The sequence below is a fragment of the Mustela nigripes genome, chromosome 12 (assembly GCF_022355385.1).
Source record: "Mustela nigripes isolate SB6536 chromosome 12, MUSNIG.SB6536, whole genome shotgun sequence".
NCBI classification, from domain to species: domain Eukaryota; kingdom Metazoa; phylum Chordata; class Mammalia; order Carnivora; family Mustelidae; genus Mustela; species Mustela nigripes.
The window spans coordinates 8,013,154-8,034,818 of record NC_081568.1 but is presented as its reverse complement, the minus strand read 5'-3'; the positions used below and the strand labels follow the sequence as shown (position 1 = coordinate 8,034,818).

General features: G+C 52.4%; 1 protein-coding gene across 1 annotated transcript in view; it reads right to left on the bottom strand.

Annotated features, from left to right (window-relative positions):
* Positions 1-20,082, bottom strand: part of ANKRD33B (ankyrin repeat domain 33B) — a 70,925-nt gene extending 50,843 nt beyond the window's left edge. Inside the window, exon 1 of the mRNA XM_059416908.1 lies at positions 19,593-20,082. Within this exon, the coding sequence (XP_059272891.1) occupies positions 19,593-19,946 (354 nt within the window). The 5' untranslated portion in view covers positions 19,947-20,082. The remainder of the gene's footprint in view (positions 1-19,592) is intronic.
* Positions 20,083-21,665: the final 1,583 nt, after the last annotated feature.

Here is a 21,665-nt window from a genome sequence, read left to right as displayed (position 1 = left end):
GTCTACCCGTGCAGAGGCAGAATTTTTCATGAAAATAACAGGACCCACCATGTGCATCCAAACTCAAGACCTATCAATGACCTATCAATTTCCTTAAAATCAGATATAGATATGTAGATCTATGGAAATGTATTTATAAACTGCTGCATTGCTCTAAGGGACAAACTAGAAATCATCTCTAGGATGTCCACCAGGAAGTCCTAAACTAAATAAATGAAAATGCACAGAAAATAGAATATATTGCAGCAATTAAAAATAATGACATGTGCTTGCTGGCATGGAAAGATGTCCTCAATAAGTTGCTAAGGAAAAAAGTAGATTACATGTACCATATTATATTAAATGACTGTGAAGTCACACCTGAAACATTTAATTATCTCTAGATCAGAGAGTTTCATCTTTGGCATTTTGCCTTTCTATGTTAGCTGAATATTTTACAATAAAAATGCAAGACTTGAATCTTTCAAAGACCAACAAACCCATTTCGATATTTTGAATTATTAATGTGCAGTGTCGCAAGGATCCAGCGAAACAGGCCATTTTGTAATAACCCTGCTGGTGGAAGGAGGAATCAGTTGTCTTCCTAGAAAAGCAGATGGCCTTTCAAAGGCTCATGCTTATCTTAAACTCTATAATACACCTCCTAAAACGTGACCTAAAAAGCAATGCTCTGAGTGCCAGTAAAAGATACACTAAGACATCCACTCATCGGAGCATTATTATAAACAGCAGAATTTCAGAAACAACGAAAATGCCCAACAGATGATTAAATAAACAATGATGTATGCAGGAATCACTTTTAAAAATCAAGATTCCAGGGGCTCCTGGGTGGCTTAGTGGGTTAAGCCTCTGCCTTCGGCTCAGGTCATGATCCCAGGGTCCTGGGATCGAGCCCCGCATCGGGCTCTCTGCTCAGCATGGAGACTGCTTCCCTCTCTCTCTCTGCCTGCCTCTCTGCCTACTTGTGATCTCTGTCTGTCAAATAAATAAATAAAATCTTTCAAAAATTAATTTAAAAAATTTTTAAAAATCAAGACTCTATAAAGTACATTCAACAGAAATGAGCTCAGAGTATATGTAGAAGCAGGATCCAAAACTGTATTTATAGGACAAACTTTCGAGGGATAGATAAACAGACAGATCAACAGTTCGTGTCAAACATTAACTTCATTATCTCCGGGTACCAGTGGTAATTATTTATATTTTCTTCTTTGTAGTTGGCCCTTTCTTGTTTTGTTTTCATTTTCCACCCCGAAATATTTATACTGGAAACAGAAAAAAGAATCTAACAGATATTACTGTTAATATATCAGAGTAAAGGAGTGAAGATCGGAGGGTAGTGTGAGCATTCACAGGGAAAGTCAAACTCTTCAGGAGGATCTTCACGAATCCGTAAAATTAGAAACATTCTGCCACCATGAAGACTTCATGTTCTCCAACTTGACTGCACCTTGAAATTCAGCAAAAGAGCCTCCCAATCTCTGAGCACATAACTGCTGCTGAGCCAGGAAGCACATGAGTAAGTTCTTGGTCAACCTAAATGTATTGCAAAAGGCCCACACTTGCTCTAGAAAAATCTTTCCCCATCTGCAACTGCTCTGGCATTAGAAGACCTACAGCAAGTTCCTAAATTACATGTTAAGATCCTGAGCAAAAAAACGGAGGATGAGAACCATTCTGTGGGCCTAAAGGTTGTTAGGAACTGTATGAGCGCTAGAAGGAAGAAAGCAGCCGTGAGGACTGACAGAGGAAGCCACAAGCACCCCAGAAGGGCGTTCCAGGTCTCGGGGTTCTCTCGGGGTCTCCTGCCCCGAGAGGAAAGCCTGGCGCGCCACAGACCCACACCACCCCAGTTTTGAACTTCCTGCGTCAGAGGGAAATGACCTCCCAGGCTTGAAGTCAGACCGAAAGAGTTGGAAGTTTCGGGCTATCAGTGCGCAGCCCAGAGACAGATCTGGAAACCAAGGACCACGTCTGGGGACCGTGGCTGCCAACCCAGTATGCCTCCGGGGAATGCGTGATTTTGTCACAGGACTTTTGGAAGGACGCTGATCCTGCCAAGTGTGATGGAACGGACGCGCTGAGCACAAGCAGTGCTGAAGACAAGAGCCTCACAGGACCTGACTCAAACTCACTTCTGAGTCCAGCTGGGTCTCCTTCTCTTGCCCCTCGAACTCTGGTTGCCCAAGAATGGCCTTCTCTCGTTAAGGGAGCTCACCAGTCCCTTCTGACCTCTCCTGCCAGCCCCCCCCCCCCCCCATTTCATTCTGCTCTTGCCCTTCTGGCCTCTTGGCTGTTCCAGAACATTGCAGGTGTTCCCACCTCACAGCCCTTTGTTCTTGAGGCTGCTCTTCCCCTAGACAGCAGCACCGCAAGACTTTCACTTCTGCCCTGGCTTTACTTAAAGGTTCTCTCCTCCGCGCGGAGGGCAAGTTCTGGACGTGTGCACTCACACCCTGCTTGCTTTCCCATTTCTCCTCAGCACCCACCCCATGCTAGGGTTTTTATGCCTTTTTTGTGATGGTCTTGTGTACTGTTTCTCTTTCCCAAAAGTACGGGAGCTCCGTCTGAGTAAGGATTTCAGTCTTCTGTGTTCTGTCCTCCGGTCCCCAGAACAGGGCCCACTGCAGCCCGTTCGATAAATATTTGCTAAATCAACGAATCCATTAACATGAAAACAAGGTCACCTCAAAACTCAAGAACCAATCTCAAGAAGCCTATTTCATGCAAATAGTCTTTATAGTTTTCTTTTTTTAAAGGAAGAACTGCAGCCCAGTGTTTGCTCCAAGTGTCATTAGTTAATAAAAACCCCCTGAAATCAAAACCAAACGCGCAATTTACTTGACAGAATGCACATCACAAAGTCTCACCAGGCATGAAATGGGTCATCTCGGGCTCCTCGGAAGCTTCATCATCAATGAAGCTTCCACGAGCATGTGGCGGCCGCCTCCAGACCTCCTCCCAGCCCCGGACAGATCATCACGAAAGGCAAACTCTGTGAAATTTGAGTGGATGCGTCATGCCTCTTGCCGCTCGTCTCCTCATATCACAGTTTTAAGAGCACAACTTGTCCTATTATGAGTATTTTCCGAGAGGAAAATGAAGTGTAACGGCAGGTGTCGCACAACCGCAGACACTCCGGCGGAGAAACGAAGAAGTGTTTACAGGGCTGAGGGCGGCAGCGACGGGCTCCCTTCGTTTGATGGACAAGGAGCAGCTCGCAGGAGCCGGGAAACACGATTTTCCAATGAAGCCGTGTGAAGTTTAAAAACACTGGGCAAGACGTTTGGTGAGTAAGAGGCAGAAGAGAGCAACCAGGTGTGCCAAATACTATAGATTCCTGCACGACCTCAGGAACTTCTCCATGTACAGTAAGGCACCTGCATACTCACCTTACTCTCTATCTCAGAGATCGTCCGCTGGGGAGTGACTCTGTTCCCTGAAAGAACATTTGTCAATGTCTGGGGACATTTCCGGTTGTCACAACTACAGAGGGGAGGAGAAGTTTCCTACTGGTAGGGCAGGGACACCACTCAGCATCAGGTAGGGCACCAGACAATCCCCCCAACAAAGTACTACTTGGGCCCAGCTGTCAGTAAGGCCAAGTCTGTTGGCCTTGGGGGAGGCGGAGAAGCCTCGACATACTTGAGACCATTTGTGAAAAGCCCACAGGTAACATCCTCATCGAAGGGGGAAAACTGGAAGCTTTCCTCTAAGGTCAGGAACCAGACAAGGATGCCCGCTCTCACCGTTTCTACTTGACACAGTTCTGGAAATAGTAGCAAGAGCAATCAGACTAGAAAAAGAAATAAAATGCATCCAAATAAGAAAGAAAAAGATGATGATTTCTGCAGATGACATAATCCTATACATAGAAAGCTCTAAAAACTCCACCATAAAAAATGGTTAGAACTAATAAATGAGTTTGGTAAGGTTGCCAGATACAAAATCAACGTGCAAAGATGAGTCACACTTCTTCAGCCTAATCAAGAAAACAATCGCACTTACGATAGCATCAGAAAGAATAAAATGCATCAGAATAAATTTAACCAAGGAAGTGAAAGGTCTGTATGTTGAGAACTATAAAACACGGATGAAAGAAACTACAAAGAAACAGAAAGATACCTGTATTCATGGATTCGTGTCATTAAAACATTCTCACTTACCCAAAGCAATATCCAGATTCAGCGCAATTCCTATTCCAACAGCATTTTTAACAGAAACAGAAAAAAAAAATTCTCCATTTTGTATAGAACCACAAAAGACCCCAGAAGCAGCCCTTGAGAAAGAAGACAACACTGAAGGCATCCACTCCCTGATTTCAAATGATATTACAAAGCAATAGTAATGCAAACAGTATGTTTCAGCACAAAAACAGACGCCCAGATCAAGAGAACAGAGCCAAAAAAAAAATTCAAGGGTGGTGAGTCGACTGATTTTCAACAACACACACAAAGGGGAAAAGACAGTCTCTTCGTTAAATGATACCGAGGAAACTGGATATCCACACGCGAAAAAATGACATCGGATCCTTATCTTAAACCATCCACAAAAATCGCCTCCAAGCTGATTAAAAACTGGAGCGTAGGACCGAAAACTGTAGTTGTACGCATTTCAGAATCAAGGTATAGAACGGACAGCTAGACACGGTTCCCCAGTCTTATTCAAGAAGCAGATACAAACCACCTACTATGGGCGCCAACCTCTGCCGGGCTGAAGAGGACATACACTGGAAGACACGGGCACTGACACTCCCCCTCGCGGAGCCCAGCACGCCGAGAGAGAAAACCGTTCTACAAACGAGCTGCAAACCGTGCTGAGAACCCAGACAGAAGCCGCCCCGGGAGGAGGCACGGAAGGAAGATCCCAGCAAAGGGGCCACCTGCGACCGCCCTGCGGTAAAGGGAGCAGAAGGCGGAGCGTCCAGGGACAATAAGGATCTGCCAGGGCTGGGAGGGACGGCAAGTCACCCCCGTTCGGTCACCTTACTGATGCAACGGGAAATAGGAGAAAATCAGGCATTTGGAGGCTTCTAGTAGGAGAACTTGAAGGGAGAGCTTCGGAAATGCTGCTACTATAGGAAAAGCCACATGTATGGACACAAACTGGGACGCGGTGGCAGGACAGAGTGGAAAGTGGCAAGATGCCGCAGGGGTAGGGAGCCGAGGGGGACGTGGGGGGACCAGAGAGGAAGTCCAGCATCTGTCTCTGCGGGATGTCGCAAAGCCCCGGAATACAGCACTATGACCCCAAAGGAAAGTGGGAGACCAGCACGGGACTGTCCATTATTTAGAAAGGGACTAGATGCAGGAGATGGGGGAGGCGGCCTGCAGGGTTACAACCAGGGGCACCTAGCCCCATGGCGACATCCAGAGCCGGCTCCGGAATTCGCAGCCTGTGTGCAAAATGAAAATCCTGGGCCCTGGGTCCGAATCATTAAGACTTTCCAGACAGCCACAGCAAAGCCTGACACCCAACAGGGGGCCTTCGGAAGCACGAGGCCCTGGGTACTGCACAGGGTGCCCACCCACGAAAGCAGCCCCGGAGGAAGCAGCAACAATGCCAAAAGCTGGAGGGCGGTGACGCACTGTGTTTCAGACATGTCAACGAGATGCTGGGCGAGGGCTGGCACAGGAACATCCTGCAGATGATCTCAATGCAAGTGCGACTCTTGGGAGAGCTGTCCAGGGCTGAGAGCTGGCGTCAGCAGAACAAGCCTGGAGGGGGCTCTACCGGGCGGCAGTATTCCTAAGGCGATGTGTGAGTCAGGGCTCTCCAGAGAGAACCAGCAGGGGATACAGACACACAGAGATGTATTTTAAGGAGCCCGTCATACAAGCATGGGAGCTGGGAAGCTGGAAACTCAGGCAGGAGCTGATGCTTGTCTTGAGGCAGAATTCCTCCCGCTCCAGGAAAAGGGTCAAGTTTTCGTTTTGAAGGCCTTCAACTGATTGAACTCAGCCCACCCACATTCACGGTGGTCATCCCCTCAACGTTGAGTCACTGCAGCTGGTAACCACATCCACGAAGTACCTTCACGGTTCACAGAGACTGGTGTGCGATTAAGTAACTTGGTGCTATGGCCTCATCCAGTTAATGCATAAAAATCACCACCCCAGGGAGTAGAGAGACAAACCCATGGAAAGAAGCTCAAGAAATGGGCCAAAACAAAAAGGAAATCAGTATAAGTCCACGTGAGACCAGGAAGTGAGCACTGGACAAGAAACCCATGGGGTCGGGGCGCCTGGATGGCTCAGTGGGTTAAAGCCTCTGCCTTCGGCTCCAGTCATGATCTCAGGGTCCTGGGACCGAGCCCTGCATTGGGCTCTCTGCTCAGCAGGGAGCCAGCTTCCCCCTCTCTCTCCGCCTGCCTCTCTGCCTGCTTGTGATCTCTGTCTGTCTAATAAATAAAATCTTTAAAAGAGATCCATGGGGTCCAAGGAGGTGGCCTCAGTGTGAATGATGCCCGCTGCAGAGCACTTCTTGGGGGCTCAAGGCATCTGGGGGTTCCCAAGGTCAGGCCACTGTCAGACTCGTGCAGCAGATGGCAATATGGGGGCTCTGAACCCCAGCAGAGCTGTGCGCTGCCCTGCACCTGGCCCAGGCCTGCCATCCCCACCTTCCTCCCGAGCGAGGTCATTTCCCAACTCGGACAACAGAGCCCAAAATGCTGGGGAGGGCGGCGCAGTTTCTGTGGGTGGCTGGGGGTAAAGAAATACGAGCTCCAGGGGATGGGAGCGGCCCTCGGAATGGATGTTTTCACAAAAACGGAAAACAGAGCCGGAGGGAGAGCTGCAAAGCCAAAGGTGGGAGTGGGGGGGGGGGGGGCGGGGGGGCGGGCAGAACAGCCCCCACAGCCTTGGCAGGGCCCTGGGAGCCGGCTACAAAACTGTCCGCCCTACATGCCTCCGGCCTTGGGAAACAGGGCTCCAGGACACTGTCAGACCCAACCCACTGGCAAGTGAGTCTGGGACTTGTTTGCTTTGGGATTTTATCCCCTTGTTGATGAGGAGGGTTCCAAATATGCCGTCACAGGAGAGAAAGAGCAGCAGAGAGGGTAAGACGGGAGAGGCCATGCCGGCAGCAAGGGGCAAGAGCCGGAGGGGGCTCAGGGGAGGGACACCCAACCAGCCTCACAGCTATCCCTGAGGCAGGAGCAAGAAAGGGGTACGGGGCTGGACACTCTTGACAAAAGCCAACTCCCTCTTCTCTCCAAAGTAGAGCCCGAGACACGCTGCGGCAGGAGAGGGACCCGTCCCGGAGGAACCGAAACTGACCAGAGAGGTCCGCGCCGACCACAGCGGTTCTCAGGAGTGAGTCGGGGTCCCCTGGCGGGTGGTGGAACACAGGGCGACCCCGCCCCCAGAATTTCAGATTCAGGCAGTGTGGAGTGAGTCCCCAGATGCCACTGACGCTGCTGGGCTGCGGCCACACTTTGCAGACCTCGGTGACAGGTCAGCAAGACCAAGGAGGGATGACCAAGGGGTCAGTTGGGCTTGATGCTCCGTGTGAAATGGGCCATATGCAGGGCTTGGCACACTTGTGTGAAAACCTGAACTCCTACCATACATTGTAAGTCATAGGAAATTGACGGCAAGACACTTAAAGGTAGAGCCTGCACCTGTCACCCGTCTCGCACATCTTGCACGGGGCACTTCCTGTGGTGAAATGAATGTTGTACTCCTTTATGGGGCAAAAGGTCAAGAGATGCAGTCACAAAGTGACAAGGATCTAGTTCTTCTTTCAAGAACATGTTAAAGGAGATGAGTGGTTGCCTAGGGCTGGAAGGGTGGGTTGGGCAGACGGTCACAGCTCGGCGGGTACAAGCTTTCTCTCCCAGGTGACGTCTGCATACATCTGTGAACGTCCCCAAAACCACCAAACTGTCAGCTCTAAGGGGGAGAATTGCATAATGCGTGAGCTACGTATCGATGCAGCTGTTGCTAGAATGTTCTCTTTTCCTCACTCTCCCCTTCAGATGACTTCCTTTTAGTCCGCATTTGGGGGATTTCCCATCACTTACAACTTTCAAGGCTTCAATTAGCTTTCATTTAAAAAAATTTTTTTCTATTCCTGGACATTCTGGGACAACATCATTATTTAATTTTTACTCATGTAAACATTTTTTTTTTTCAATCACCAAATTTCAGAATCCTATCCTTTCAGAGATGGAGATCATCTAGATGTGAACCCATCCGTTCTCCAGGAGAACATCCCAGGCTTTTTTGGCGTGGAAGCCAGGCAGGTGCGGCTGTAGCCACATATTACACAAATAACCAAGCTCTCCTGCAAGGGGAAAAAATATTTTAAATGCAGTTTTTTAAATTCTTCAGGGATTTCATGTATTAGGAAATCTTCGGAGTGTGATTAGATCAGGAGGGTGGAGCCCCTTGATGAGTGTCCCCATAAAATTCATGCCAGAGAGCGCCTGCCCCTTCTCCCACGTTGAGAACAAGTGAGAAGACCGCCCGCCGTGAGCCAGCAGAGCCAGGAAGCAGGAGCCCACCGGGCGCCCATCCCACCGGCGCCTCATCTTGGACTTCCAGCCTCCAGCACCGCGAGCAGGGGATGCTGGTGTGTGGAGGTCACACGGTCCACGGTGTTCCGTCACAGGAGTTCAAATAGGAGTCCAGCATGTTTTAACAGCAAACATTGGGGTATAGCCATTTCTTTGAAAAATGAGCTTTTTCCATTTCTCTGGAGACTTTTTTCTAAAGTAAGCACGTTACTGATAAGGAAATAGTCTCTATGCATTTGCTAAAACTCCTGTGTCCAAATCAAGCCATTTGCAAATAGGTTGATGGAAACTGTGAGATGCAAACAAACGGTTGCCGTGAATTTTTGAGTTAGATTCAAAGGGCCCTTGCACTGAAGTAACATTAGGGAACCTTTCAAAATAGGTTAGCAGCATCCTAAATATTTGGGGAACTGATAAAATTATTAGCAGAATCACTGTAAGATATTGCTTTTAACAAAGAAGATAGGGGTTTGCTTTTTTTTTTTTTTTTTTAATAACTCAATACACTTGTACCTCATTCTAAAACCAATGGATTTAAATGTTTACACCAAAGAAAATTTCAAATTTACCAGGGAGTTCACAGCGCATTTTAAGTAACTGAATTTTTTAGAGAAATGTATTTATTCCTTTTCACACAAGGCCATGGAGATTCAACCCTCCTCTCCAGGACCTCCCCGAGGCCCAGGCGCTCCCCTGCCTCCCAAAAGTACCCTCAAGAAGACACACCTGCCGGGACGCCTGGGTGGCTCAGTTGGTTAAGCAGGTGCCTTCAGATCAGCGTCCTGGGATGGAGTCCCACATCGGGCTCCTTGCTCGGCAGGGAGCCTGCTTCTCCCTCTGCCTCTGCCTGCCACTCTGTCTGCCTGTGCTCGCTCTCTCCCCCTCTCTCTCTGATAAATAAATAAAATCTTTAAAAAAAAAAAAAAAAAAAAAAAGAAGACACACCCGCCATGTGTCCCATCTGGGTGACAGATCTCTGGTATGATTTAAAAAATAACCCAGTCTAGGGGCACCTGGCTGGCTCAGGCAGTGGAGCATGCAACGGGGGTCACGGGTTCAAGCCCGACGCTGGGCACAGAGCTTGTTTAAAACAAAACGAGTTTAGGTGACTAAATTTAGGCACATGCTGCCTTCCCAGTGGCAATCCCCGCCGCCCCCAAAATATAAATTAAAACCACAGCTGTCTTCAGCACATGACTGCAGTCCCTTCTGCTTCCATTCATTATTTTGTTTTTTAAGTAGGCTCCACGCCCGGCGTCTGGAAGCCGCACAGACTGACCCTCCCGACAGGAGGGGGCAGGGCCAGGCCCTGGGGCACACCGGGCTCCACAAGGTCCAGCACAAGTAGAAAGGTAAGGAAAGTCCGGAATCCGGGACCCGACCGACCGGGGCTTGTTGACAGAACATCACGGCAGCGTTAGTCGGGGGGACGTCCCAGGTCAGGCCGGGGCTTTGACTCCAGCACTCTCTGCGTGAACTTGGACTCGAAGAAAACACTGAAGAAAGAAAAAGGTTGGTCCTGACGCCTGGTGTCTGCACCATCTTTCCCTTCCTCGAACTGCTCTCCCTCCTCGTGGCTCCTGAGTCGAGGTCCTGCCCACGCTCCACCCGGCCTCAGAGCTCCGATCCGTCCCCCCACCCCTCCCCGGGAATGGAGACTCGGGCTCCACCAAAGTGCTCCCAGGATGCACCGGGATGTGGTGGCATCCACCCCTATCATCTGCACCCATGACAAAAATGCCACTTTCGTTGAATATAAACACTCAACAAATTGTGACCACAAGAGTCCTCACCAAGCAGGGGCGCCTGGGTGGCTCAGTGGGTTAAGCCTCTGCCTTCGGCTCAGGTCGTGATCCCAGGGTCCTGGGATTGAGCCCTGCTTCAGGCTCTCCGCTTTGCAGAGAACCTGCTTCCCTCTCTCTCTCTGCCTGTCTCTCTGCCTACTTGTGATCTCTGTCTGTCAAATAAATAAATAAAATCTTTTAAAAAAGTCATCACCAAGTAGACACACCGTTCTCTTGCTTCTCCCTTATCCCTTGCTTAAAATTCAAACAGCAGGACTCGAAACTATCTTGAGATTAATTCGTCACGGAAACAATAGTTCCACTTACAGAGCACCCACGATGTGGCACGCTGAATACAGAAGTTACTGATGTACTCGGCCCAGAGCCTCTGGGCATTTTATAGATTGGGGATGTAGAGGACATCCAGGAGCAAAAGATCATGTGACTTGTCCAGGATCACGTGACCAGCCTAAGCCTGCCATCTGGGGCCACCAAACTTGTTTTCTAAGAAAAGTTCCAGAGCTCTTCAAACAAGGGTATGTGCCAATCACCTGAGAGCTGTGAAAAGTGCAGACTGCGGTCCATTAGGTCTTGGGTAGGGCCTGGGATCCCGAACCTGGGAAAAGCTGTCCTGTGATGACAGTGGTTTGAGCATGTCATATTCCCAGCAGGTGCCATTCCCAACCTATGAGCCAGGTCTGATCCTGCTTTCGTTTCTAAGAGTCGATCTGTTCATGGTGGTAAGGCTACAGGTAAAAGGTAACGCATGCCTTCATTTAATTTTCCAATTTTTTATGGTGGTAAAACAAACAAAGTATTTCCATCTTAACCATCTCTAAGAGTTGCCTTCCTTCATTTCACACTTGTGATTTTGGAATAGCCACAGACCTACAGGAAGCTTTCCATTCTGGCTTTCCCCCCCCAGTGTCAACATCTTACATGATTACAGGGCAAGTGCGCCACCACGAAACAGCATTGCTGCCGTCCAGAGCTGCTGGGTGGTAGGTGGGCCGAGGGGTCCTCTGTCGTGTAGACATGTCGTGTTGACCACCGCAGTCCAGATGCAGGGCTGGCCATCACCACAGGACCCCTCCTGATACCCTGTTAGAGGGGCACCCCCTCCTCCTCTCCCTGAAACCGTACCCCAGCAACCTATAAGCTGTTCTTCGTTGCTACAACTGCCTTAGTCCAAGAAGGTTACACCAATGGACTCATCCAGCGTTGACTCTTTTGAGATGGACTTTTTTCACTCGGCCTAATTCCCCCCACTTCCTTATGTATAAACCAACTTCACGCACCTTCCTTTGTCTCAGAAAATGGACTACGGTAAATTCACTCATCGGCCTGTCCTAGGCGGCCCCCCAAAACACAGCTCCTGCCCCCTCCCCACCTCCTGCCCCTGCCTCTCTCAGCTGGAATGGCCCTCGCTCAGCAGGTGTGGTATCTAGTCCAAGAGTTAGTTAAATCCCAGAAGCAGAAGCCGGAGAGAAATACCTGACTCCATATCCCATCGCTTTGCCTACTTTGGACTGAACTTATTCAGAGCCGACATAAATACGCCTTGGGAAGCATACATCTGTTTCTGTTACTTGGAAATGGCTCTCAATCCCACGGCTCCAATCCAACCTGGCCGCCAAGCTGACTGTCACTGGGGATTTCACATCTACCTTCATCTCCTCTCTCTGACTCGGCAGAAATAAGTAAAATTCACCTTCAACGGTCTTTCAAACGTAAGAACACTGCTTGAAAACAGTCTCTTTTATGTACACACACACTGAATGACATCAAGGACTCTTACCAGCCTACTTCATCTTAAAATCTGACCTCCTGAGAACACACACACACATGCGTACATGCACACCTGCACACACCACACCTATACTGGCATTCGAGTAAGCTGTCTAAAAAAAGTACTTCCCAATCATCTTGAATGAAACATTTTTTTTTTAATTATTTATTTGACAGAGATCACAAGCAGGCAGAGAGGCGGGCAGAGAGAGAAGAAGGAGGAAGCAGGCTCCCTGCGGAGCAGAGAGCCCGATGTGGGGCTTGAACCCAGGACCCTGGGATCATGACCTGAGCCGAAGGCAGTGGCTTAACCCACTGAGCCGCCCAGGTGCCCAAACATATTTTCTTTGATCACATATTTTAAGAACTTAACTACAACCTTCTTATTTCTTTTAATTAAAAGGAATTACATTTTATCTTACGTATGGGAACTGTTTGACTCGCTTGGAGAAATCACAGAATATCACATGGTTGTAATTCAGAATTACTGACCCAATAATGGGCTAGAAGGCCAGTCTCAAGAAAGTTCAAAGAAGTATCAGAGAGACCATAGGCTCTGAATCAGGTTTTAAAAATTTATATAATAAAGCTCAAAATATACATTTTTTAAAATGTTACATGTAATTCTAAATAATTTCTAGATCAAAAAAAAAAAGGAGAAAAGAAATCCTAAGGTAAATTAGAACAGAACAATAAGAAAACACTGTGTACCAAACCTGGGGGAAAGGCAAAACTGATACTTCAAGAGAAAAATTATAGGTAGAATAAACCCAAGGTAAGAAATAATTTTTCAAAAAAGCAGAAATTGACGACAGAGTAAAGAAGCGGATCCACAGCAAAAGTCAACTCTCCGATAGGACTGACTAGATAGGTATTTTCCGCATTTGTCACCAAAGAGAAACAGCACAAACTCAAAAATATAGAAAAATAGGATATAAGACAGTTGACAACAAATATTAAAAAGAGAACTCTACAGAAACTTCAGACTCGTGACCTTTAAAACTTGGGAAAAAAATAGGACACTTCCCTAGAAAAACAGACGTTACCATAATGGACATTGGAAGAAGAGAAAATCTGCATTATCCTATAAGCCTTAAAGAGTTATTGACCTAACGGCCTGGATTTTAGTGATTTACTATTAGTTAAATAGCACTTAGAGGAGCGTTCCCTAGGTCACAGCCACATGTAGCCCAAGCTGCCACGCAGAATCGCTTTGAATACTTTGCCTATTAAATTGATACAAATGTCAGATGAATAAATGATATTCCAAGAGTTCAGAGACCCTGATTTCTATAACACTTCTCCCTCAGTTTTCCTTTACAACAAGCACAGGATAGAAAAGAAATCAGATGCTCAAAATCACCCAACCACTCCCCCATTTCTCAAGCACAGATGGGAGGGGGGAGGGCAGAAAGCTCAGAACCCCCTTGGAGAAGCCCAGCAGGGTTCAAAGGAGCAGCAGGGGCTGGCCAGGGGTCCCTGCAGCACCCGGCTCTCCCGACGCCCTAGATTCCCTCTCCTCTGAGCCTCACTTTGTTCTACTACAAAAACGTGGGAGACCAGGCGCCTGGGTGGCTCAGTGGGTTAAAGCCTCTGCCTTCGGCTCAGGTCATGATCTCAGGGTCCTGGGATCCAGCCCCGCATTGGGCTCTCTGCTAGGTGGGGAGCCTGCCTCCTTCTCTCTCTCTCTGCCTGCCTCTGCCTTCTTGTGTCCGCTGTCAAATAAATAAATAAAATCTTTTTTAAAAATAAAATAAAATAAAATCCCCTGACAGTGGGAGCACCTGGTGGCTCAGTCAGTTGGGCATCTAACTCTTGGTCTGTTTCCACTTCTCAGGTCAGGTCAGGCTCCCCGTTCAAGGGGGTCATCTGCTTAAGGGTGTTCTCTCTCCCTCTGTCCCTCCCTTCCATGCTCTGTCTCTCTCTCTCTCTCTCTCTCTCTATCCCTCTAAAATAAATAAATCTTTAAAATCCTATGGCGATGGTCTTCCTAAATTTCTGAAATCTTCATCCACAAAAACACAAAAAGCAGCATTAAAAAAACCCTTTCCGGGGGCACCTGGGTGGCTCAGTGGGTTGAGCCTCTGCCTTTGACTCAGGTCATGATCCCAGAGTCCTGGGATCGAGCCCCGCATCAGGCTCTCTGATCAGCAGGGATCCTGCTTCCTCCTCTCGCTCTCTCTGCCTGCCTCTCTGCCTACTTGTGATCTCTGTCTGTCAAATGAATAAATAAAATCTTTAAAAAAAAAAAAAAAAAACCCTTTCTGGAGAAAATGAAAACAGACCTTCGGGAGCAGGTGGCTTCCTGATGCTGGATGGTCAGGACGCAAAGGCTTTCGGTACCCTCTACTCGGGCACCCACCTGAAACGTTCCTTCATAAAACTAAATTGAAAATAAACAAGTAAGTGCTCAGCATTTTTGGTGAATAATATCCTTTTACAAACAAGAGCAAACTCCCCCTTAAGAGGGCATATCAGAGCTTGGCCTTGTGACTTTGGTCAGCAGAAGTGACCACGAACCTCTTGAAACCCGTACCCTTCCCTGGAGAACAAGCCCAGGCCAGCCTGCTGGAGGAAGAGAAGCCATCGGGGCAGAGTCAGCCCTAGACAAGACCTTCCCGGTCCTGCCACCGGCAGCCGACTCCAGCCAAACGACCGCCCAGCCAGGATCTCCACTTCGCTGTGAATCTCAACCTGTCCTTAAAAAATTAAGACCTTTAGGGCACCTGGGTGGCTCAGTGGGTTAAGCCTCTGCCTTCGGCTCAGGTCATGATCTCAGGGTCCTGGGATCAAGCCCCGCATCGGGCTCTCTGCTCAGCGGGGAGCCTGCTTCCCCCCACTTTCTCTATGCCTACCTGCCTCTCTGCCTACTTGTGTGCCTACTCTGTCAAATAAATAAATAAAATATTTTTTAAAAATTAAGTCCTTAAAAAAAAAAAAATGCATGGGCCTCTCTACCGCTGCTGGGCCCAGAGGGATGCCCCTACGCCCACCGCCCCCCAGGCCCCACCCATGGTCCACGGGGAGGAAGAAGCAGACAGACATCTGCCACCCGGCCTGTGGGCTTGGGCTTCCGTTGACCGCCTTCTCCGCTCCCGCCCCCCCCCAGGCTCCCGTCTAACCCGCTCATTCTCCCTTCCTCGCCCCTCCCCCACACATCAGAAATAACACACTAACACTCATCCCCAAGTAGCAGAGTCAAGCTCCCAGCCCACAAGCTCCCCAGGCTTGATGGCCCTCAGATCTACGGAGACCAGAATTCACTTTCGATCAACACTTCTAGCCCCATTCTAAGCACACACAGTGCACGAAGCCCGAGGCCTGGGGAAGGCAAAGTGCTGGCTGGGTGTGGATCCCAACAACCTGATTTCTCCTTGTAGAGAAAGGGGATTCCAAAGTTTATCAGTCCTCCTGGGGCATTCGAAAAAACCAAAACAAAAACCAAACACCAATTTTTTTTTTCTTGTGTGTGTCAGGATAAAGGTCGTGGTCACTGCTACAAATCTATAAAACATAAAGCGCCACCCCCCACAAGTAAAGAGAGACACGCCCAAGCTGGTGTGTGGCGTGGGCTTGGGCTGAGCCTAGAGAGCACCTGCGGGGGCGGGGCCTCTGGAGAGCCCCTGGAACTTAACCACCCACGAGAAGAACGACATCAAGAAAGGAGGGCGATATTTTAAATTTAGTGTAATTGGACCTAGTTTGGTTCAAGAGCTGTCTGACATTCGAACTGCCTTTCTACAACAGTGCAAGCAGCACAAATGCGTCCTTTTGGTTTCAGTCCTGTCTCCAGAGCTGTCACGGCCATCGAGGTGAATCTCGGGAGATAATAACAGGAAGAGAAGAATTAAGAAAAAGAATCATGGCAGCTTTCACGGTCCCCAAGTCAGAAGGAACAAAACGACCGTAAATCTAAATGACAGCCAGAGCACACTTTGAATGTTACTGGAGAGAAGTGTCTGACAAATATTTACATGTTGCATATTAAATCATGCAATCCTCTTAGAGCAATAAATATTTTAGAAGAAAACTGGATGCTGAGCCACATCCAAGATCCCACCCATCTCAAGGGCCAGGAAAGAACACATTTTCTTAAACAAGACACATCGGAGCCTTAGTTACTCAAATCAGATGAAACATCTGTCAGCTCAGGCAGAACTGTCTTCTCAACTGACCGGAGACGATTAGTTCAACAAATGTACCCAGAAATCCTTTCAAAGCCTTTAGAGACATTTTTCTCATAAGAAGCTTGCTGTGGGCAGGGCCTGTGAGCTGCACTTTCTGTTGATGGAGCAAGTACCCTCTGCTCCACCAGACTTCTTTTTAAGGCTTTCTGTAAAGTTGTGACTATCCCTAATTGTAAGAAGCTTATAAATCAGGCCCAAAGGGCTTATGCCTCAGGGCCTTTGCACCTGCCGATTTCTCTGTACCCCTCTGCTCCACCAGACTTCTCGCTAAGGCTTTCTGTAAACTTTTGACTATCTCTAATTGTGAGAAGCTTATAAATCAGGCCCAAAGGGCTTATGCCTCAGGGCCTTTGCTCTTGCCGATCTCTCTACATGGATCACTTTCCCCGCATTATCTTCTCTACATCTTGGTCAAATGTCAGCTACTCCCTCAAATGACCACTCTCAATCCCTGGAACCAGTAGAATGTGTTTACCCACTGGAGGTGCTGCAGGCTAGACTGGGGTAAGACAAAAGCCCACCATGAGAAGGTGCCCCTGAGACAGGACCTGAAGGCAGTGAGTGAGGACACTTCCGCCCCCAGGTTGAACAGTGTCACGAGGAAACCAGTTCTACTTCCCAATCTCCTGTTTCTTAGCCAGCTCCTCTGGGCCGGCCTCTTGCCACCAGACCCGGCTGGAGCTCTCCAGCTGTGGCTCCTGCAAACCTTCCTCTCTGTAGCACAGTCTGCCACCACCTAGTTGTCTCGGCTGGCTGACAAGAATGTCCTCCCTCCACAGTCCCCAACTCTTTCCTCGCTGGGCTCCCAGGATTGTCAGAGCTCCCTGCATTGGAAGACACTTGCTCTGCATCTCTCCAGACGGCCTTCTGGGGCCCTGCCTCGGGTTCTAAGCACCAGGCAGTCTTCCTGGAAGACTATTACTGAGTTCTCACCTCAAACAAAAGGTCAACTCTCAAAAGCAAGGACTGTTGGATTTCTCTCCAGTCTCCTACAGTACCTGACCATTGCCTAGCACACAACAGGTCTGCAAGAAGTAAGTCCGCAATGACACTTGGCCCCATTTGCTATAGGTCGCGCACTGGCCCTTTACAACATTTTATTCGCAGTTTTTATAGGAAGATGGAGGCTGTTTGGCCAACAGAATCTAGGAACCACTGGAAGAAGAGAAGCTCTGGCCTCCGCCCTGCCCCCACTAACGCACAGAACACAGGACTTGCTCCTTCTGGTCGGAAGACACAAGAGCCCAGGAGTCTTCCCTTTGCCAGCCAGGTACCATTTCTCCAGCATAATCTGGCGGGGAGCAGAGAGGATGAGACCCTACACAGAGCAACAAAGAGACTCTGCAACCAAGGGGGAAAGGCAGAGAGAAAAGGAGCTTTGCCTGGCAGAGGGGAAAAGTCCTGGAGGACGTGTTTCTTCAGAGCCCGCAGGAGGCTGCCAAGAAAACAGGAGGGGATGGTTAAGGAGGGCTCTGTCAGTGTCACGTGCATGAGGGGGTTTCATGCTCAGGACCCTGTGAGGTTCAAGTAGGAAACCAAGGCAGAGAGGCTGGAACCTGTTCTTCTGTCCAGTTCCACTGCCCTCCCCAGACCCTAAACTGAGGGAGTGGCTTTCAAAAGTAGCCCAGAAACGCCCCTAGCCACCACCTGTTCATATCATTCTCAGATGGCTAGAATGCAGCAGTCCCCAAACTTTTAATTTTTTCCCCCAAAGGAAACATCATTAAAGCAGGCCCAGCGGAGCCTCCAAGCTGCTCCCCCTCTGCTCATCCCAGCCTCCTGGAGACCCCACCCCCTCACCCTGTTCTTCCTGATCTTTGCTGGGTTTCCTTAAAAGCCGGCCGCTGGGTTTCCTTAAAAGCCGGCCTTACTACCTGCTTTGGGCCAGAGAGGTTTTCTATCAACACCTGCATGTGAAAACTCACCTTGGCAAAAGCCAAAGCACAGCGCAGAAACAGCCCCAGCAGCACCCCCACCGCGAGGGCAGAGGCAAGAAGAGGCTGCGCGGAGGGGGGCCCTACCACCACCAGGCCTCCGGGCCAGCCCCGGGACACACGACACCAAGCACAAGTCGCTTCCCTGCTGTCAAATGCTGTGTCAAGTGGAGCCGCCAAAGTGTGGAAGCAGAAAGCGATCCTGGCAGGCTCCAACATGACTAAGCCCAGCCCAAAGCGCAGACCGAGACACACCACTCCGCTCGGAGATCAACGAAAGGCACAGGGTCCCCGAGTTCCCGAGTTCAACCACCTACGTCCTGTCAGCCACGGGTTCTGGAGCGAAAGGCACCTGCACTCCCCGTTCGTGCGGGGCTGGGGCGGCGGATCCCACGGGACCCGGAGACCGCGACACTCCGGGGAGCAGCTGCCGCTGTCCACCCAGACAGACGGACGGGCGCTCGGCCGCTGGGGTCCCTCTGCGGTGTGTCCCCCCGCCCCGAGTGTCTGGTGGGTTGTTCTGCGAGCCAGGCATTCTCGAGTCTTCGAAAGCCAACTTTTTCTTCCCTTTTCCAAATGTTTCCTGCTGAGTCCTGACATAGACTAACGGATCCCTCGTGCCTCCCTCCACCGCCCGCCATCCTCGCTGCCCTACAGGGAGGGAGTCTGCGCTCCCACCGCCGCGCCCGCAGGCCCTGCTCCGGGACCCCACCGGCCGCCGCTCGGGGCACTGACCACGCGGGCGGCGAGGTCGGAGACCACGCCCTCGGGGCGCCGCCGAGCTGGGGGCTGCGGGGGGGGGGGGGCGGGCGGTCCGGGAGGAAACTCCGACTGCCGGGGGCCCGGGGGAGCCCGTCCGCGTTCCGGGCGCGCAAGAGAAAGGGCAAAGGCAGCGTGAGCGGCGGGACCGGGGGTGAAGGCAACTGGGGTTCCGGATAGGACGGACGTCGTCCCCGCGGGCAAGGAAGATAACGGCCGGAGGGGGCCCCGCTGTTAGAGACCCGAGGGGTTTCCAACCCGGATCGGAGCGCGGGCCCCCGGGGGTGGGGGCGGGGGGAATTCTAGGACAGGAGGACTCCGGGGGCGGGAACCGAGGGGGAGGCGGCCGGCGAAGACTCGAGACCAGCGGCGTCTCCCGCGGCGCTGTGACCTCGGGCCACGCTCCGCACCACCCACCCCCGCCCCTGCCCAGACCGGGACCCCAGCCCGGGAGACGCAGGGCCGCCCAGGGCTCCGCACGCGCCGCACGCCCAGCCCGCGACGAAGACGCGCGCTGGGCAGCGGCACAGTCACCGCGGGACCGGACAGAGCCCGGACCAGGGCGACGCGGAACGGGGGGGAGGGCGGAGGGGATGCGAAGCCCGCGGGGACGCCGACTTACCCGGCCGTTGCGGTCGGTCTCCTGCACCTCCTCGGCGCTCGGCCCCCGCCGCACCAGCGCCCTCAGCAGCCCCACGTCGTTGGCGCAGGCGGCGCGCAGGAGGGTCGCCTCCTCCGGGACGCCCTCTGGGACGCTCTCCGCATTCGCGGTGCCGTATTCCTCCTCGCCTCCGACAGGGTAGAAGGAGTCGTCCGAGGCGATGCTGCGGGTGTCGGGCAGACACGAGAAGTCCTCGTACTCCTCGTAGTCGGCAGGATCGTCCCCGGTCTGAGCGTCCCGGGGTGGGGACGGCGTCTGCGGGGACACGCGGCGCGCCCCGCCGCCCTCCGGCCCGGGCCCGGCCAGCAACACCATGCTGGCGGCCGGGGCGCGGGCCGGGAGACTGGGGCGCGGGGCGTGCGCCGGGGTCACCGCCCCTCGTGCCCTGCGGCGGCAGAAGAGCGGGGCTCCGCGCGCTCCAGCCCGGCGGAAACGAGCGCCGAGCGCCGAGCGGCTGCGCTCGGAGACTAAAGTCACTGGAGGCTGGAGAAAGCCCCCCTCGGGGGTGGGAGGAGCCGCTGGGGCTTTCCGGGCGCGGCGGGCGGGCGCGGGCGGGGACGGGCGGGGAGGAGGGCGGGGCCGCCGCTCTGGAGGAGGCGCGCGCGCCCCGGTTCCCCCGCCCGGAGCCCGACAAAAGTTCCGAGCCGAGTCCTCGGCGCCGCGGGGCCCGCGCACCCGGCCGCCCTGCCCCGGAGCGGAGCGGCGCCCGCGCCGAGAACTAGAAGCAGTAACCGGAGAACCCGGGCGCCTGTGTCTCCGGCGGCGAGCGGCCCCGCCCTCCCCTTGGGCGGCCCCGGGGATGAGGGCGAGGGTGGGGGTCGGGGGACGCCGCGAGCTGAGCCTGCTCCCCGCCTGGGGAGCCGCCGAACCCCCGGGGCCCAGCACCGCCCTGGGCGTCAGGCCTCCCGGCCGCGGCTGCCAGAATTTCTCGGCACCGGAGCCGCCGAGCTCGTTTTTCCACCTCCCCGGGAGACTGGGCTCCGAGGCCACCTCCACTCCGAGCTTAAGACCGCGGAGACGCGGGGAGCAGGGCGCAGGCACGGAGGACAGCTGGGTGCCGAGGAGGCGGAGTCCACCGAGGGGTCCGGGGCTCCGCCGAGGGCCGTGACCCTCTGAACTGGGAGCTTCCGAAGGGGACGGTCCTCGGGGTCCCCCGATCCCGCGGAGCTCGGGCCAACTGTGGCTCGCAGGTTGCTCCTGAGAGTCCCCAAGCTGGTGTCTCGAGGGGCTCAGGTGGGGACGTTGGGTGAAAATGGAAGGCTCCAGGCCAGAGCCTGAGGGGCGCCCTCCTCCCCCACTCCTAGCCAGTGTCACGGTGCCGGCATCTGCGGAGTCAAGACAGAGAACCGCGTGAGGCCGGGACCGGGCTCTGACTCGGGGCCGGCTGCCAAACGCCGAGCCGGGCCGCGGGAGACTGCCGCGGTCCAGTCCCAGCGCCCCGCCGCCGGGGCCTGGCCTCTCCCGGCTTGTCCCGCTGCGGGGGGTGACTTGCCGCGGGGAGCCCCTGACCGCGGGGAAGAGAGCGTGCGACCAGCCAAATCCCCGTGGCAATGGCTGCGCGTGGAGGATGCGGATACCCCGCGGGTCACGGCCACCCTCTCTCTGCCGCTCTCCCTCCTGACCCTTTCCACCGCTGGTGACTGCGTGTCCCCCCGGGCCCAAGGGTGGACGCAACCGGACAGAGGAAACCGTGGGGGGCTAGCTGGAGGATCCCTGGCCTGGGAGGGCAAGCTGGGGGTCTCAGTGGGGAACGCGGTCAAAACTAAGAAATCACACGGAGGACATTGGGAGAAGGCAGTTGGAGGAAATCGGAGGGGGAGACGAACCATGAGAGACTGCGGACTCAAAAACCAACTGAGGGTTTGGGGGAGTAGGGGGTTGGGTGAGCCGGGTGGTGGGTATTGCGGAGGGCGCGGATTGCGTGGAGCACTGGGCGTGGTGCATGAACAATGTTATCTTGGAACATTGAAAAAATAAAGTTCAAAGAGGGGCGCCTGGATCGCTCAGTGGTTGGGTCTCTGCCTTTGGCTTGGG